The following is an 18,515-nucleotide window of genomic DNA, read 5'->3' on the forward strand; positions in this document are numbered from 1 at the left end:
ATGGTTCGAGTAGCGTTTCCACATCTTTCCTTTCACTTGCAGAGTACCTGAAGTGCTTTGCACAGAGGATCTGGAAAGCAGTCAACATTTCAGGAGTCAAATTCAGGCCTAATAAAAATTCAAGCTTATTTTGTTCATATATAATATTTTGGTCTCTATGGTCAATCCAGTAAAGACTCTCCAGCCTTTGCTTGAGGTACCTACGGGTTTTTGTGCAATTTTGAGGTTACAGTTTAGCATGCACAAATCGTACGTTCATAACATATGTCAAAGGCAGATATTGGTTGGCTTCTCAAATAACTTGATATTTGAATGGTGCTCCTCATCTATTAGGTCTATGGGGATTTAACATATGAACCACTATCTCTGACTTTTAAGTGGCAAACATTCCGACATTGTTGCAGGACATTCAGAGAGCCCTAGAGGAATGGAACAAGCAGTCGCTGTCATGGATAGGGTGCATGGCAAATTTTTATATAATGATTCTGTAAGGTGGTCTGCGTTTTCCAATGCCTACCTATGCAGTTAGAGCAATGCCTTTTGATAAATCTCCACAACTATTCATGGTTTTCATGGAAGGAGGCAAGAGGTTGAAAGTACCAAAATGAGATTTAAATCAGTTCAAGAATGAGACTTAGGCATAACCAATTGCACATAACATTACCAAGCGTCACACCTCTGATATTTTTTTGGTATGAGCCAAAGCAGAGTAAGAGCACAATTGGCGGTTTGTAGACCATAGTTTAGAAGGGATATAACTTTACGAAATCCATTGGCTTACCATGAAAGATACATCATCACCTATCGAGATTCCTAATTACAAGAGCCTCCCTCATGGTATCTAACCAAGTAGGAGTGAAAGGTAGTCTTAACTGCAAGGCTTTGAAGAGCAGTTTTGAGTTCTGCCCCGTTATGGATAGGGAGGCATTTTGCAGTAGACAAAAAGCCAGCTGAACAAAAATAGGAGACTTGTTTAGAAGGAAAGAATAAAGTCCTTCAACCAACTCGCTTTGGGCTGCCTTCAACCATTTCGCCTTGGGCTGGGGGGAATCAGAAACATTCTGGTAAGTCAGACATTGGGTTATGTGAAAACTCATCAAAGGAGCTGCAATCGCTCCAACTTAAGAAAGTGCTCTGATGAAACATATTTAATCTCCTGAATACATAAACAATGAACAAGTTACTTTTCACTGTAACACTTTCTGTCTAGAAACAGATTTCTCACCTTTTCAATCTTCCCTAGGTATCGGACTGGATCAAGAAACTTTTTCGTAGTACTCCTTGGCACAGGAAGGTGGTGCCATCTGTCTCTGCACGGATGCCATTCTGCTGCGAAATACTGTGCAGAGCCTATAATGGTGCCACCTCTGTGAGCTGACCCTAGTTGCTTTTAAGATGGCATGTTCCTTCAGGCATAGAGCCCCAAAAGCAAATCAAGATATCAGTGTGCAGATTCCTAGATGTGGGTAAGTAACATTTTCTTCTGATCGATGCTTCAAGACGCAGATTATTCACCTTTTGAATAGATACCAAAAGGCAGTAACCTAAGGGAGGAGGGCTGTGGATGGACTCAAACCAGAAAGTCCTGCAGGACTGAGTGGGCAAAGTGCCCTTCTTGGCAGACTTGGCTGTCCAGATATTAGTGCTTCATAAACACATGGAGGGGACGCTCTTGTAGCTGCCAGGCAGTTGCCTAGGACAGGCACGCTGCATGGTAATGTACTGGTAGAATCTTTGCCCCTGTTGGAAAGGGCACAGTTTTTCCAGAAACTGCTTCTTCGCCAGTTTATAACAGATCTTAATGCGGAGCACGATCTGACGTGATATAGTATGCTTCTGCACAGCCTTGCCTTTTTTTCACCCCAGCGAACAACACAAAGAGCCGGATGTCCACTCAGTGGTCTTCGTTGCGACTGATGTAACGCTGAGCACTCTCAGAGTGCCTAAATGATTGAGCCTCGCCTGAGAGAAGTGAGGTGGAGCATAGATCGCCGGCATGGTGATAGATCGGCCGATATGGAACAGCGTCAAAGCATTCGGTAGAAAGGATGCCCTTGTACGCAGAACCAGCTTGTCGAGCAAGAAGGTGGTGTACTGAGAATGAACACACAAGCCTGAAGCTCACACACCATGCTGAAGTGATTGTGACTTGTAACAGTTTTGATAGTGAAAAGCCACTAATAACAACTATGGAGTAGCTTGAATGGAGTACAGATCAGACACGCAAGGACAGGTTTGAGATCAAATAAGGGCATCATAAACAGGAAGGGTGGAAACATATGTTGCAGCCCTTTCAAAAAAACCAATCCCAGTAGGTGATTCAAATAAAGAGGGCTGATCAGATAACCGAAAGAAGATCAAAAGGGCCTAAAGATAACCTTTAACTGTGCTTAGAGCAAGGACCTGCTGGGGAAAAGCAAAGTATAAATATTAAAACATTTGACAGTTTGTCCTGGATGGGGGTCAAATCTGGCTAGCACTGCATCAAATCACAAATTTGTCCCAACTACAGGAATACGTAGTTTTCGTCGGTGGACACCTGGCTGCCGAGATGACAATTAACCATCTCTGGAGAAAAGTTGAAGGTGTTCAGCTGTAGCTGCTTGATCTCCAAGCATGAAGGTGAAGATTGGGAAGGCCGTGTGGAGAACCCACAACAGCAGACCCTCCCGTTCATTATAATAGAAGTATAGTGATTCCTGTACTCTACCTTTCCACACTTTAGGGACTGTTCGTTGTCTGTTATTGAGGGTGGACTAGACATTATTTCTAATCCTCACCCACATTTTGTTTTCAATCATGACAAGGGTCTATGTTTGATTAAATTTGTTGTTTCCAGACCCTTAGCCGTTTTTACTCTCACACTTTACCAATCCCATATTCCTGAACACAACAACGGGCATTTCTCATTCAAAAGATCTCCGGCAAAGAGCCCCCATGAGGGGCCCGTCAGGCATTGCAGTGCTGGCCTGACGAGGAGCAAAAGCCAGATGATGAAGCATGTCACCAATTGGTGAGTGAGGGCTATTGTTCTAAAAATAGCAGACTCATAGACTCCATCATTTACTGTATGCACTTGTACAGAATCCATTGTCTGGAACTGTGTACTTTTGGCCTTTTTGACATATTGTCTGTGAGCACCTGTACCAGCAACCAGTTGATGGATGGCAGGAAACCTTTCAGCAACAAAAGGATGGTTCTCAGCTTCAGAAGGTTGATATGGAACACTCTGCCCAAGACCAGAGGCCTCTGATCTTGGCCTCTCAAAGATGGCTGCCCCAACCTATAAGTGATGCATTGGTCTCCACTGGCAGTTCTGGGTGTGGGGAAGGAGAGGGGTCTGCTGCAGAACCAGTCGCATTCAGTAGCCACCACTGCAGATCTTTTGCAGTCTTTTCTGAGATCCCCTTGATGTTGGGCCCACTGGGACTTCAGATCCCACTGCAGAATCTGCATATGCCAACTAGCGTTCTTGATCAGGAGGATGCAGGAGGCCGTTAGTCTCAGCAGCCTCCAAGTCGACGTCACTGAAATCCAGGACCGAGACTGAAAGATTGGGATTATATCCTGAGTGTCCGGGACTCTCTACCCTGGAAGAAAGGCATGAAACTGGACTATGTCCAGTAAGGCTGTGATGACAAGGAGCGACTGAGAAGGAGGAATGTGTGACTTCAGCACATTGATAATGAACTCCAAAGATGACAGGGGGTTCACCGTCATCTGGAGGTGGTTGATGACTGCCTGGAGACAGCCCCCATTCAACAGCCAGCCATCAAGGTAGGGGAAGACTGCCACAGCCCCAACCTCCGAATGTGTGCTGCCACCAGCGCCACCACTTTCGTGAACATCCAAGGGGTGCTGGTGAGGCCAGAGGTGAGGACAGCAAACTATAAATGCTCCTGTCCCACCACGAACTGCAAATAGCACCTTTGGGCTTGCAGGATGTGACAATTAGCATCCTGAAGGTCCAACCCTAATATCCGGGGTCAAGGGCAGACAAGACCTGGGCCGGAGTGAGTATCTTGAATTTATCCTTCTGAAGGAAGGCATGGAGAGGGTGCAGGTCTAAAATACGTCACATGCCTCTGTCCTTCTTTGGTGCCAGAAAGTAGCTGGAGTAACAATCACAACCTACTTCATTTGCAGGCACCTTCCAAGTAGCCCCTTTGGTCAAAAAGGCTTGTATTGCCTGATGTAAGATGGACAGATGGTTCCATCAGTTGTTTTGAGGATGGTGGCATCTGCGGCAGAGCAGCCAGGAAGGGTAGGGCATACCCTTTTAATTCAACATTTTCAGGAGCCGCCTGTATGATGTTCTAGCCTGCCAGCCAGGTAAACATTATGGATCTTGCCTCCAACCGGGTGGCTGTGCTCCAATAAGTGCATGCTAGAGGGGTTTGTAAAGTCGAGCAGTAGGGGTGAGGGAAAGTAGACTGATTAGTGTGCTGTCCCTGACCACGGAATCAGTGGGTGCCATGACGTTAGCCACGAAAGGGCTAGGAAGCCTGCTGAGGTTGAAGTGGTTGTTGTATGTATGGGATGCCCCTGTCTGCGCCACAGAACAGGTGAAAAAGATGGCAGGGCAGGGCAGACAAGACCAAGGACTGTGCTGTGCCCCTTCTTTCTTTGAAATGCTCCAAAGCATAGTCCGCTTTGTCACCAGAGAGGCGAGTCCGGTCACAGAACATGCCCATAAGGGACGGCTGTACATCACCAGAGAAACCTGTAGATCTCAACCAGGCATGGCAATGCTATTGACAATGGTTCAACCAAGGGAATCTGTGGTACTCAAGCTACAACAGACAGTAAATTTAACAGCGTCATTGCCATCTTGAATGGCCTGGGTCAGTACAGGACGAAGGGCTTGCGGGCCCCCAGTGGGAATTTGAGAGTGCCAGAGAGCTTGGAAATATTGACCTAAAAACAGCTTGCATTGACTGACCAGAGAGCCAAGCTTGTGAAATAAAATACACTCTTCCCGAATATCTGTACCCTCTGTCTGCCTATCCAGAGTAGTTGTGAAGGCATTCAGGTTTGTCCTGCTGGTGGAATCTTGTACCACCAAGCTCTCAGGGTAAAGTTGTTGTGTCAGAAAAGAGGAGTCCGGGCAGGGTGATTCACTGGGTTACCAGTGTAAGGCTTCACCAACACCCCTAAAAGAGTGTTGGTGAGGGCCTCATTAAAGCGCAACAAGAGCTTAATTATTTGTCTGCCCTGGTTTGAGAGCTTCAGTTAGCATGTTAGCTTTGATCTACAAGGTGGAGACCAGGAGGTTGAGAACCTTGGCTGCCCTTCACAAAACTATTGCGAAGGAGGCAGTTTCCTCAGTGGCAGGGCCTGGAGGTGAGACTAGGTCAGTATCTGGAGAGATGTCAAAGCCAATGGCATATTGGAGATCCTTCTAACAGTTTTCTTCATGGTAAGGTTGCACAGACCCAACTCTTGCATCACACTTATTGAGCAAGCCTATTTCAAATATGTAATGCAGTGTATGAAGCCTGTCCTAATGAGCTGAGGAGTGGGAAGGGCTACGGCGTGATGGACACCAAGCACAGCCTCTGTTGAGGTCAGGCAGTACCAACTAAGAGAGCACAATAGGCATCAATGTTGTCAGCATCAGTGTTCCAGGAACTGGCTTGGAACATGAAGTCAGAGGTGTAGTCTGCAAAGAAGCCAGTAGGGGCCTGGTGATGGGCTGAAAGTCTCCAAATGGTGCAAAGGGTAAACCTGCTGGCGGTATCTCGATGGAGGACTTCTCAGCTCTATGGGGCCCGCAGGCACACCAGAGGGAGTCAGGAGAGATCTGAAGAGTCAGAATAAGGCACTTTGGAGCTCTTGGATCTGCCTCGCTGTCACAGATGGCACCGTAAACTCAGGTTGTGTCAGGAAATGTTGTGGGATTGGCTTCAACTGTGACAAACGTCGGAGTGAGATTGAGAGGCATGACAACTCCATTGGGCTTTCTCAGGTGTGTGGTGGGAAGGGGCAGATTCCTGCTTGGATTTATTATGCTTTTTCTTCAACTTCCCGAGGATTTGAAGAAAGACGATGATCTACCTTGGGACAATATTTGAGATTGACCTTTAGACTTAGACCGGTCCTGACGTGGGGTGTTCTGATCCTTGGCGTTGTAGAGTTTTGCTTTATCATCCCAAATGGCCTTTAGAGTCATGGACACATTCACTGCAGGCCTTAGATCTGCCTACTATTTCCAGTTTGAAATTACGTCAGTGTGGAGCTGCTGGGCGCCACCTACCAGCATAGAGGTACTGGTCAAAAATTCCACATCCAGTCTGATGCCTGGGGATGTATTAAAAAGGTGAGAAGTTTACAGTTAGAAGTCTCTATCACCAGTTTTGTTTACTTACAGTGGGCTTAGAAACTGCGTATTACTTATGATTGCTTGGCCTCATCACTCATTTCCTTGCTTCTCTTTGGCCCCGTCTTAGCCCTTTTTTTTTTTACCTTTCAGCCATGCTGCACAGTAGCCACACTGCTGTACAACATGGCTTAAAGACATTGACAAAGCCAATAGCTCTTCCACAGGCAAGACCTATTGGCTTTGCCAATGCTGGTTTCTATTAGGGTTGCTTTGCATCCGTTCAAGAAGACTGTCTATGTATAAGCTTTATACAAGTATCAGGCATTTGAATGAGGGTGAAAGTTGAGAAAAATTCAGAGGAGGGAGGACGGGATTCCAGTGCCACTTTTCCTTTTTATTTGAAAAAATACAAAAAGAGTGAAACAAAAAAAAAAATATAGAACTGAAAGAAAAAAAGCAGTGTCAAAGGCCCAGAATTGAAGTGCACTTCTTAGGCGTATGTGTACTCGTGATCAGAATAAAATTCTGTCAATTAAGAAGCCCACTCAGCATTTGATCTTCTTAGGTGAATCGAATGAGTTGGGTAGCAGACGCCTGCTAATCAGCGCCCAGATGCTTCCAGGGGGGTGTCTTGCACTTTACAAATACACATATTATGTTACACTTACTGTGCAGCGGAGTCTGTGTGTGTTTGCCCATTGCCCCATGCTCGGCTTTCATTTATGATGTGAGACTGGTGAGGCAGCTAAAGATTGTTTTCCAAACCCTTGCTCATTTAAACTTTCAATTGGTTGTTCCTTATAAAGACAAATATATTTACAATAAGTTATTCCTCATTTTGATGTTCACTGAAATGGAAGTTCATCAATCTGCTGTGGTTCAACTGGTAGTCTTCATTTTGCATTTTAGCTAAATGACGTGGAGCCACAGCGCAAAAAAGTAGGGACGGTTTATAATGAAAGAAACGTAATGGTGTATTGTCTTATGCAAACCCTGCCTATTGTAATCAATACCTTCATATTACTTTCAAACATTCTTCGGGTAAATATGTAGCCAGTCATTTAGGCGGTGGAAAAATATGTTTTTCTTGAAACTATTTGAACTTAGCTATTAGTTGATATATCGTGCCCCTCACCTATTGATTTTATCTACGTAGCGGTAAAACACTGTCCGCTAGAATAAGAATAATGTTGCTAAGAGCCAAATTTAATTTTTAAGTTCAATTAACTTTTTTTTTGTTCTTTGTGTTTGCAGAAAAAATAATCACGGGGTTCCTAGAGAGAAAATACAGCGCATGAAAGAACAGTATGAGCACAATGTTACATTTCACACTGTTCTTCATGCTGAGGAACCAAGCACAAGGACAACAGTACCAGAGAGAAAAACACATACTTCTATGTCAAACTACAGACGAAACAGACGGGGCCAATTTCACAGTGGGTTTTAAAATATCCGGCTATTTCAATTCTCAAAGAGCAATAGAACGTGACAAGACTCGAGTAAAGAATATTGCTGCAAACACCCTCGATGTGAAGCCCCAAGGCAAAAGACAACGTGTGTTCTGCCACAGCTAAAATAAGAACATTCTTTATTTTGCATTATGTATAGATGTTTTGATTTTAGTTTTACTGCCCAGTCGTTTCCTAAATGTGCCTTCCAGTCTAAACTATTTACACATATTCTATTTTGTAGTGCTTTTTCGTTTGTTTTAAACTGAAAACCGGACAGCCTAATTATCAGGAATGTTTAATAGTCAAATATTTTTTAATTATCTAGACTTTTTAATTGTCAAATATTTTTGTACGATTACTAGCTATTCGGATGGTTTATCATTGCCACTAAGATTTAATTCCATTTTGCGATGCATTGCACATGGTCAGCAACATAGAAAATTCTTTATGTATTCCTAAATGTACTGTGTACTGGCTACGAATGCCTCTACCAATAATCTCTCAGGAAATGTTGTGAAGTGCTTTCAAAAGCCATCATTGCATGGTTTGTGTATTGTCTCTTTTCTGTGGATTTTCTTTTGCTTCATACAATTGTACTGCCGCATCCCGTCAAGGGAGGAGTCATCAAACACTGCCGTTTTTGCCTATTTAATGACATGACTAACTAAAAGGGGTGACAGTGGTGTGCGAATGCAATCTGACTGCAAAGGGCAACAATGTCAGTGGTTAAGGGTGGTCGTTATTTGTAACAAAACGCTGTATCAGAGTGCCAAACACTGTTTCGCTTAATTCTTGCATTGTTCAGTACATTTAATTATGTTTAAAGTTTTAATACATTTTATCAATTTTCTTAAATCTAAAATATTTTTTTCTGGAGAAAACAATAACGCAAATTGTACTTTTTGCTAAAATGTAATTTTACTATTGATGCCTGGAGCAGATTTTTTAAAGAAACCTTTTAAAAAAAGATTATTAAGGGCATTGCAAAGACGCATAACGTGCGCACAAGTACTACTCTGTGGACTACGACATTCTTAATAAACTTTATTTACATTACCCAAATATTTCAGTGGATGAAGTTGTAAAATCTCGACTCTTCAAGTGATAAAACAGATTTTGTTTAGATACTTAAAGTTTTTCTACATATCATTTTTCATAAATTATATTAGAGTATAGATATGAAAATAGAACAGTGTTATACTTCATATACATTTATCTACAATATAATAAAACCCATGTAACAGTAGAATATGTACATTTTGCTTCATTAACATTTTCTTTTTCTTCTTTTCAGTTTTCTTTGGTATGATACAGGCTGGGTAATGTTTAGTGTCTTCTCTGGAACTTCAGCCTCCTGTCTCATCTCAACAACAGAATCAGCTTCAATGCCTATAACTGACTGGTGACAATCTTGCTTAATCTCAGCATCACTAGACTGATCATTGGAGCTTTCACCCAAAGAACACATCTTTTTTTCATCATCCATACCACATAAAAGTGCCTGGGTGTTTATCATTGCAAGTTCTTCATCTGCTACCCATCCTTCCTCCGGTTTAGAAGTTGTAGTATTACATTTGAGGAGAGATCTGGCACCAGTTGATTTGCAGTTTTTATCCCTTGTTATTATACAGGAGTTCGGAGGACCACTACTTCTTGGTGGTCTAAATGCTTTTTGCAAAGTTGGAGAAACCATTGCTTGGCCTGGAGAAACTGGGGGTGGAGAAGGTATGCGGCAGAGGAAATCTAATGCTTTTTTATTTTTGATGTCTTTACTAGAATCAAGTTCTTTCTTATCCCTGCAACTAACCGGTGGTGATATACTTGCAGACACCGGGGTCACAGACAATTTCCACCCAGGTGTGGACATTGACAAAGATGCTCTTAACTGTGTTTTATTGTCTGAAATTGTCTATGAAGAAAAAAAAAAAGTGTAATGTTAGTCTTCCACAGTTATAGTTACAAACAGACATACAATTGTAAATAGCTAGATGTAAGAACACTACTTACACTTGGTAATGCTTTTTCTCATGAATCGTACTGTAGATTCCTCAACTTTAACCAGTTCCATGCACTGGACGGTTGGGAGCTGTCTGATGCCGCGGTGCTCATGTGTGTCGGATGGCTCCCAGCCGTCCCTGCACACTGCACTGGAAATCCCTCTGGTGCTCACATAAGAGGGATTCCCTGCTCAAAGAAAAAGCGTCAGGTGCTCTGGAAGAGCTTCCCAAGCTCCAGAGGCTGTTTGTTTTCACTGAAATGACGATCAGTGCACGCTTTCGTCTTTTCATGGAAAACAAAAGTGAAGTGAGCTGATATCGACTTATTTCACTTTCACTGTCTAGGTGCTTGTGGGTCTATCTCAGCCCCACAAGCACCCAGGCAGAGGGGACAGGTGTCACTGGAAAGGGGATATTCTCCCCTTTCCAATGGTGCCCTTCCCTTGTGGGTACCTGCCTGGGGATCGCCGCAGGAGGGTGATCCCCAAGCAGGAATCCACCACTAGACACCAGGGAGAGGGGTGCGACCCCTTGTACAAGGGCATTTTCCCTACATTTCTGTGATTGAAACTTCAAGTATCCTCACACTGATAAAAACTATGAGCCTCTTGTGTGGCTTGGTCTAGCGCCAGTGACCGGAACGAATCCACCTGAAGTCAATAAAAGTCTTCACGCAAGGGCTCCCACTGTCCTTGGTTTGATCCATTCCTGTAGTGACACTAGGCCCAGCCACACAAGTGGGTCAGCTGTTTTATCAGCACAGGTGGGGCAATGTTGGGTGGTAGGAATTTTGTGGATTCTGGATATTTCCATCACAGAATTGTAAGAAAAATGTGTGATTTCAGGCAACATTTGAGGTTTGCAGGGCATTGTGGATAAAAACAGAATGGGATCCATGCAAGTCACGTCATCCTGGATTCCCCTAGATGTCTGGTTTTAAAAAACACAGGAATGTTCCTTTGTAATCCAGCCGCCCTGACAGAGAGCCCATGACCCCACCCCAGTCTGCTTGTTGAAGTACCACGTGGTGGTGCTGTCCGTAAGCACACCTACTAGCCTTCCTTTAATGGTGGGCAACAAGACTTTCAATGCCATGCAAATGGCCTGCAACTTCCACATGTTGATGTGGAGCTGTGTCTCCGCCAGAACTATATATCTCTGATCGCCACCTCTCTCAGATGGCCTTCCCAACCCAGACGTGATGTACCTGTCATCATTGTGAGCTCTGGATGGGATAGGACAAGGGTCTGCCACTTACCCAATCGAGATTCATCAGTCACAACTGAAGGTTGATTGCAGTCTTTTCTGAAATTTGGACCTGATCAGAAATAGCCACCGAGTGCTATGTCCACTGGGACTTCAGATCTGACTGCAGAGCCTGCATTTACCATCTAGTAAGCTTCACCAGCAGGATGCTAGTAGCCCCACTAGCCTCAAAGTAATCCACACTGAGATCCAGGACAAAGGCTGAAACATCAGGATCATAGCCTGAAAAACCTGGATTCTCTTTTCCGGGGGAAAGGCTTGAAACTACACCATGTCCAGAATGGCTCGGATGAACTGGAGCATCTGAGAAGGAGTCAGATGTGATTTCACAATATGTAGTGAATCTCAACAATGTTAAGAGGTACACTGTAGCCTGGAAATGAGTGGCAGCTGCTTGTGGTGAGCCAGCCTTCAGCAGCCAGTCATCAAGGTAGGGGAAGATCGGGACCGCTGTGATCACTGCCATCACTTTTGAAACACCAGAGGGGCGATGTTGAGGCCAAAGTGGAGCAATGCAAACTGAGAATGCTCCTGTCCCACCAAGAAACACTGATAACATCTATGGCCTGCAGGCCAGAGATGTGGAACAAGAGTCCTGCAGGTTCAGTACTACCATCCGTTCTCTAGGGTTGAGGGCAGACAACCTAGACCAGGTTGAGCATCTTGAAACTGTCATTTTGCAGAAAAGGACTGAGCCGGTGAAGGTAAAAAAATATGACAAAGGCCTCCGTATTTCTTTGTCTCTAGAGAGAGTAAAACCCACTGCTCACTCCCGATGCCAGGACCTTATCTATGGCCTCTATGGCCTGCACTTCCTGCTGCAACACAGGCACGTGGTCCTCCGTCAGCTATTCTGACGGTGATGGAAGGTGCGACACAGCAGAAAAGAGTGAAAGGACATAGTCCAGATGGACAAATTGCAGGACACACTTGTTCAAAGTAAATGCTTGCCATTCTGGGAGAAAATGCTGGATCCTGCCTAAGACTGTATATATGGAAGAACACACTAAAGCAGTTTTGTAGTTGTAGGCCCCTGGCTCTCTATGTAGTGCACTAAAATGAAGTATACTGTGCAGAGAGTCCAGTGGATCCCCAAAGGCTTGCAGAGGCAGAAATAAATAGGTCTAGTGCTCTTTTTGTGGTAGTGTGGTAGTGTGGTCGAGCAGTTAGGCTTATCAAGGCAATTGGATGCCCTCAAATTATTGACACTTAAGTGGGAACCTACCATATATTAGTAGGCTTATCAAGGAGTTGTGTTAAGCATTTGTTGCACTCACAAAGGCAATAAATGAGACACACACTCAAAGAATAAATCTGAGACCAATTTAGATAAATAAAAGTTGCTTTTATCTATGCTTTGAACCAAAGAACTTCGTTATAAGGTAAGCAGTTTTTAAATTATGATTTTTTTCTTCAGATTCAAAAATCTACAGTGCAATTTACAGTGTCTTCAATGTTAACCTATGGGAGGAAAACAAGAATGCAGTTTCGCAGGTAAGTACACAACTTACAAATCTAGTCTTCGAGGTCTTAGGTCCACACCAGGCAAGGCTCAAATCAGCACCAAGAGTGCACCCCCAGCGGCACAGGGGCAGTCGGGTGCAGAGGTTGAATTCGTGACTGATGAAGAGCTACTCACAAGTGAGTAAACAGGGTCAGGGGTACATCTCCTGAAGTAGAGGTAAGTAGGGGGGGGCACACAAGGTAGCACCAAACTTACACCCTCAGCGGCACAGGGGAGGCCAGGTGCAGAGTACCAAAACAGTGTCGGGCACCCAATGTTATCCAATCCAGGAGTTCAGTTTCAGAAACAGGCAGCAGGCTCTGTCCAGGAGGCTGGGTGAGGGCAACCCACAGCTGCCCAGGTAAGCAGAGATGCCAGGGGTAATAGGGACACTGACAGTCCAGCTCCCCTAGGCCCAGGGGCTCTGGGTGCAGGGGTGTCTTTTGGTGTCTGAAAATGTTTACTGGGCAGGTCCCGGTCAGGAGGAGTCCTCGGATTGAAGCTGCAGGCATCGTTGTGGAGTCCGGTAGGAGTCAGCCCATGATGGACTCTGTTCAGAAGCGCTGGGGAACCTTTACAGGATCGGTGGGCCACATAGCCTCGGGCTTCTGATGCAGAGGTGGATCCAGAGGCAGTTCCTCAGGCAGACTTCTTCTCTGGAGTTACTTTCTTTTGGACAGGCCCGCTGTCCACAGGAGTTCTTGGTCTTTATCAAAGGCAGGCAGTCCTCCCAAGGCTTTGGAGGTCACTGTGCTGCAGGACAAGTCATCTAGTGCAAGTTCTTCAAGGACTGCAGACAGACAGGTAGGGCTGGGGCTAAGTCAGTTGGTGTCTTCAATCTTCTCTGCTGGTGTGACTTCAGTGGTGTCCATCTCTTCTTAGGTCAACAGGAATCTGAGTTGTAGGGTCCAGCGGTGCCACCTAAATACTGAATTTAGGGGTGTTACAGGGAGTGTCAGGTGGTAGCCAATGTGCAACTCACCTTAAGGCTGACTACACCCTTCCTATGAACAGTTCCTTTGGGAATAGGCATGCCCCTAACCCCACTGGCCTAATGCCTTCCACACAAGATGGAGGAATTTGAAAGGTAGTGTCCACTTCAGCTTGTCCATCTTAGGGGTGTGACGGGCATGAAGTGGGCACTCCTTCTAATTTAACTATTTTGCCTGCTAGTCCTGCCACTAAAAGTGGGGTGAGGAACTGGGGGGGGGGGGGGTCGGCCTGCTCCACCATTTGGAGAGGCCTAGGTCGCATTGCAAAGGCGGCAAGGCCTTTGAAGCTCCCCGTCCTGGAATATCTAACATATCTGGGAGAGGAGGTCACACCTCTGCCCAGAACAGGCCTTTGTTCTGAGCCATCGAGAGCGTTGGCTCTCACCTCAGGGGGCCAGAACTCTGCCTGAGGTGGCTAAACTGGTTTTGTCCAGTCAGTGCCCACGCTAGGAGTTGGTAGCTTTTCAGGGGCCACCTCTAAGGTGCATTCTGAGTGCATGTATTATTAAATCCATCACTGAATTCAGTGAGGGGTTTTAATACAAACCTGGGAATGCGGCAAAATGCTACGCCATCCCAACAGAGGCATACCAAGGAGAAATATGTTCTCCTCGTTATTCTGCAGCACACAGAAAATGTGTCCGATGATTGTTTTTGTTGGCCTGCGCTAGTGCTGGGCTGCACTTGGTTGCACAGAGAAAGCAGGAGTGCGCCATATGTGGGTAAATATTGTGCTATTTGACACAACACAGCAAGTTGTTTTGCTGTGCTGCACCAAATAATAGTAGCTCTGTTCCTTCCAGTTAGCCAGAGGACCCCCCAAGCACAGCTCGTGCACATCCCTAGTAAGCTATCTGTTAAGGGCTAATTTAAAGGAAGTAGAGGCTTTCTGTGTTTCTGACCTGGTTGAAAGACCTCAGTCAAGACATTTGTCTTGATCTTCATGGTTTTGCCGTTCAGCACTGTTGGACCTGGCCCTTTTACAGGGCCATTCACCACATTTTTTGCCCTTTTCCTCCTTATTTTTCTGACCCTTGTTGGCTGACGTTATGACACTGAGCACTTTTTCACTTCAAATCAGTGCTAAAGTGCATGTGCTCTCCCTAGTAAACTTGGTATGATTGGCTTATACCTAATTGGCAAGTTTAATTTACCTACAAGTCCCTTGTAAAGTAGTATCCCTATATCCAGGGCCTGTAAATTAAATGCTACGAGGCCTGCAGCGCTGCTTGCGCCACCCACTGAAGTAGCCTTTCAAACCTGTCTCAGGCCTACTAGCACAGGGCCTGTGTGCAGTTTTCTGCCACAGGGACCTGGCACCTAAATCTACTTGCCAGGCCCAGAACTCCCGTTTTCCTACATGTAAGTCACCTCTAAGGTGCGCCTTCGCTAGCCCTATGGGCAGGGTGCCATGTATGTAGGAGGCAGGAGGTGTGCATAGTAATGTGGCCTGTCCTGGTAGTGATAAACTGCCTATTTGGTTTCTCACTGCTGTGAGTGCTGCCTTCTCGTAGGATTGCATTGGAAATGTCCTGCCTTATGTGTAAAGGTTATTGTCTAATTTATGAGGGGTAGCATAGGCATGTTTGTAATGGTGGTAAGAAATGCTGCTTACTGGTGTAGGTGTATTTTTTATTACTATTACAGAAATGCCACTTCTCGAAAGTGAGCATTTCTTTGTGCTTATGACTCTGGTGTTTTGCAGCTTGACTCCAATCCAGGTCTGGGTAGAGTGACAGTTGGGCTTTGTGCATACTTTTCAGACAGCCTGTACACAGGAAGAGTGGAGGTGTCACAGAGGTGCATCTACATACTGAATGGTCTTCCTGGAGAATGGAGATGCGGGGCACACCTGCATTTGTAAAGGCTGTGCCCTGGCCTCACACAATAGGGTCGTTTACCCCCCACTGATGTTTGGAGCCTGTGCTGGAGGAGTGAAGGGGGCACTCCCAGAACCAGTTGTAACTGGTTGAAACCCCTTCTCCTCCTCATTGTAAAACACACTGTAAACTGAGTATAAGTACAGGGGAATTTTGCCCACAATTTAGACATTCTTGGGACTCCAGAGACTTACTTGAAACTGAACAGAGGACGCTGCTAAAATGGACTCACTAGGACCTACCTTGGACTGCTGCTGTTTTGCTGACCTGTGACCTGCCTGGTCACTAGTAGGAACTGCCACCATCAGCTTCCCTTGTGCTGGCCTGTTGCTGGGCCTGCTAGCCCTGTGCTTCCCTTCTTTCTTGTCTGCAGGGGCAGGGTGCCGTGGCCCCTGACCCCTGTACTCATCCACAGCACGTGCTATATCTCTTCATAAAGCGCCTGAAGGAGCGCTTTTGCTTTATACCCCTGCGCTTCTAAGTGCATTGCCGTGCCAGGGATTCACCGCCGCAGCGTGGGGCTCATTTGCAGGTTTCTGCACTTTGAAAGGGCGAGTGGTGAGCACCCTGGTGGTTCTTGCAAATTGCGATTGAAAGCGCGTCGCCGGGTGAATCATTGCCACAGCCCGGGCGGGCTGCCTCTGCCAAGCGCGAGTGACATGCAGTACCTCGGACCCCTGAGGCACCATAGATTGAGCAAAATGACCAAGCACGCTCCTATCGTGCCCCCAGGGGCACAAGCAGGCACCTGCCTCAGTGCCTGCACCCCCGCGGCCAGGGCGGGTTGATCTGAAGCAAGGAGATGTTGGGCGGGGAAGGACACCTGGTCTAAGGCTCCCAACCCCACCAGAGCCCCTGTGGTGCTGTGCACAGGCAGGGGGAAAGGAAGCCTCATTGGAGGCTCCCCCTGCCCCCTTTAAACCCTAATTTTTTTTGTTGGAGATCGTGGGCGGGGTGGAAGCCTCGACGGAAGCCCCCCGCACCGCAGGTCCCCTGTTTCAGCCCCCCACTGTGGCCCTTGGTGCTTTGTTCGGGCTGCCTTGGCCCCCCCACCCCCACATTGAAGGGCCAGTGAAGGCCTGGGGTGGGGGGGAGGGGGAGGGGGCGTTATAAAATACTAGAGAGGGTGCAGACAGCCCCTGTCCCACAGGAGCAACAGGTGGCCCCCGCTTCGCGCACAGGAGCGCCAGGGGTCCCCACGTTTATCTTCTTGGCACTAGGAGTGCCCACTCATCATAAAAGAGGTACTCCATAAAATGGTCCTGGGATGGACATTATTGGTTTATATGTACCTGCCTACTTTTATGATGTTACACTAGTGTGCTGATGTTCCTTTTATGGGCGTGACTTGCAGATATATGTTTTTATGACGCCATATGTTCTCCGATGTTCCTTTTATGGGTATTTATGATATGTTTATGACAAGTACATATATTTCTTTACTGTGATTCCTGAATACTGCTTATGTTGCAGAATCCTAAGTACTTACGTGTTCTAATGTGACAACTTCTTATTCTTGCAGAGCATTAGTAACCTGTGTAACGTTCTGACAACTGCTAAGGTAGCAGGGTATTTCTGGCATGTAATGTTTGGTCCAATTATGTTTTGTGCAATACAGTTTATTACGCATTACCACCGTGACGGAAGTAGTATCTTCAGTAGCAGGGCCGGGGACAAAGACCAATCCGTAGTCTGGAGAAATGTCCAGACTACTAGTACCTTTTAATCCTTACACCAACTGTCACTCGTATATTACTAATTCCCTCCATCATACTTATCACTGACTGACTCTGGCCCAAAAAAAGTGTGGAAAGTTTGACCTTTTCTTTGCAATAAGGGCAACGTGACAGATGCTGATAGGTTGTCAGAGGGCAGCTTCCCTTTCTTTCGCACTCCACGTCTGTTCTCTGGGAAGTAAACTCCTGCTGATGAAGGCTACTGTTTGATCTAGGACCTCTTCGTTTAGCTGTGACAGCATGGCCTCTATGCCATGCTCTGAGACATCTGTCTGCACAATAAACTCCTGGGGGAAATTGGGCCTTGATCATGGGTGCCATGCACATGACCTTCTTAAGGGTGTCAAAAGATTCTGGCATGTCTTCTTCCAGATCACCTGTCTGGCTGCTTTTTAGAAGTCATCTCTGTCATGGGAGCAACAATGGGGACATACCCCTTGACAAATCTCTTGTAGTACCCAGTGAAACACAGTAAGGCCCTCACCTTGATCTGGGTCTGGGGTGTTGGGGAGGGAGGTCCAAGTCAGACTGGTTTGAATTTTGGCCTGGCGGGCCTGTACCTTGCTCTCTTTAACCTGGTGACCTAGGTAGACCACAAAATACTGTCCTATCTGGCACTTACTGGCCTTCATAGTTACTTCCCTGAGGTGGCACGTGTGGTCCTCCCAGCTGAAACTATATATGGCAATGTTGTTTAGATAGGTGGCACTGAAGTTCTCCATCCCAGCCAGGACTCGATTGTCCAATCTCTGGAAGGTGGTAGGGGCCTTCTTAAACCCGAACAGCATCACTCGGAACTGGAAGTGGCCCTCTGGGGTACAGCATGCAGACCTCTCTTTGACCCCCTCAGTCAAGGCAATCTGCCAGCACACCACAGAGGTTAAGTCAAACCTGCGGAGGAATTTGGCAGCTCTGAATCGTTCAATGAGCTCATCATCAGCCTTTGTAACTGTATTGAGCCCTGGTAATTCACGCAGAACAGGAGTTCAGAGGTGGTACCGGAAGGGGTAGCCTTGGGGACCACCATCAATGGGCTGGACCAAGGGCTGCTTGATTACCCCCAGTTCCAGCATTCTGAACACTTCCCCCTTTATGCTGGCTCAAACCTTATCAGATAATCTGTAGATTTTATTATTCACAGGCATACTGTCCCCAATGAATGTCAATATCATGTATATACCATTTAGTGAGCCCTGAGGTTAAGGAAAAGCGAGAGCTGAACTGCCCCAACAATTGACAGTCCCTCAGTTGCTCTAGGGCCAGGGTTGGGGGTAAAAACCTTCACTGACTCATCCTGCTGTTTGGAACAAAGGTCATCAATGAGAGGTTCACTCTCCCCCTCTACTCCATCATCCATCACCAGAAGC

General features: G+C 46.0%; 2 protein-coding genes across 4 annotated transcripts in view; one reads left to right on the forward strand and one right to left on the reverse strand.

Annotated features, from left to right (window-relative positions):
- Positions 1–8,835, forward strand: part of N4BP2L1 (NEDD4 binding protein 2 like 1) — a 277,420-nt gene extending 268,585 nt beyond the window's left edge. The window contains exon 5 of the mRNA XM_069205565.1: positions 7,577–8,835. Within this exon, the coding sequence (XP_069061666.1) occupies positions 7,577–7,769 (193 nt within the window). The 3' untranslated portion in view covers positions 7,770–8,835. The remainder of the gene's footprint in view (positions 1–7,576) is intronic.
- Positions 8,836–9,040: 205 nt separating this feature from the next.
- Positions 9,041–18,515, reverse strand: part of BRCA2 (BRCA2 DNA repair associated) — a 584,634-nt gene continuing 575,159 nt past the window's right edge. For all 3 annotated transcript variants that reach the window (XM_069205562.1, XM_069205563.1, XM_069205564.1), the window contains one exon: positions 9,041–9,682. In XM_069205562.1, the coding sequence (XP_069061663.1) occupies positions 9,041–9,682 (642 nt within the window). The remainder of the gene's footprint in view (positions 9,683–18,515) is intronic.

Source organism: Pleurodeles waltl, chromosome 8 (genome assembly GCF_031143425.1).
Source record: "Pleurodeles waltl isolate 20211129_DDA chromosome 8, aPleWal1.hap1.20221129, whole genome shotgun sequence".
In the NCBI taxonomy this organism is placed as follows: Eukaryota; Metazoa; Chordata; class Amphibia; order Caudata; family Salamandridae; genus Pleurodeles; species Pleurodeles waltl.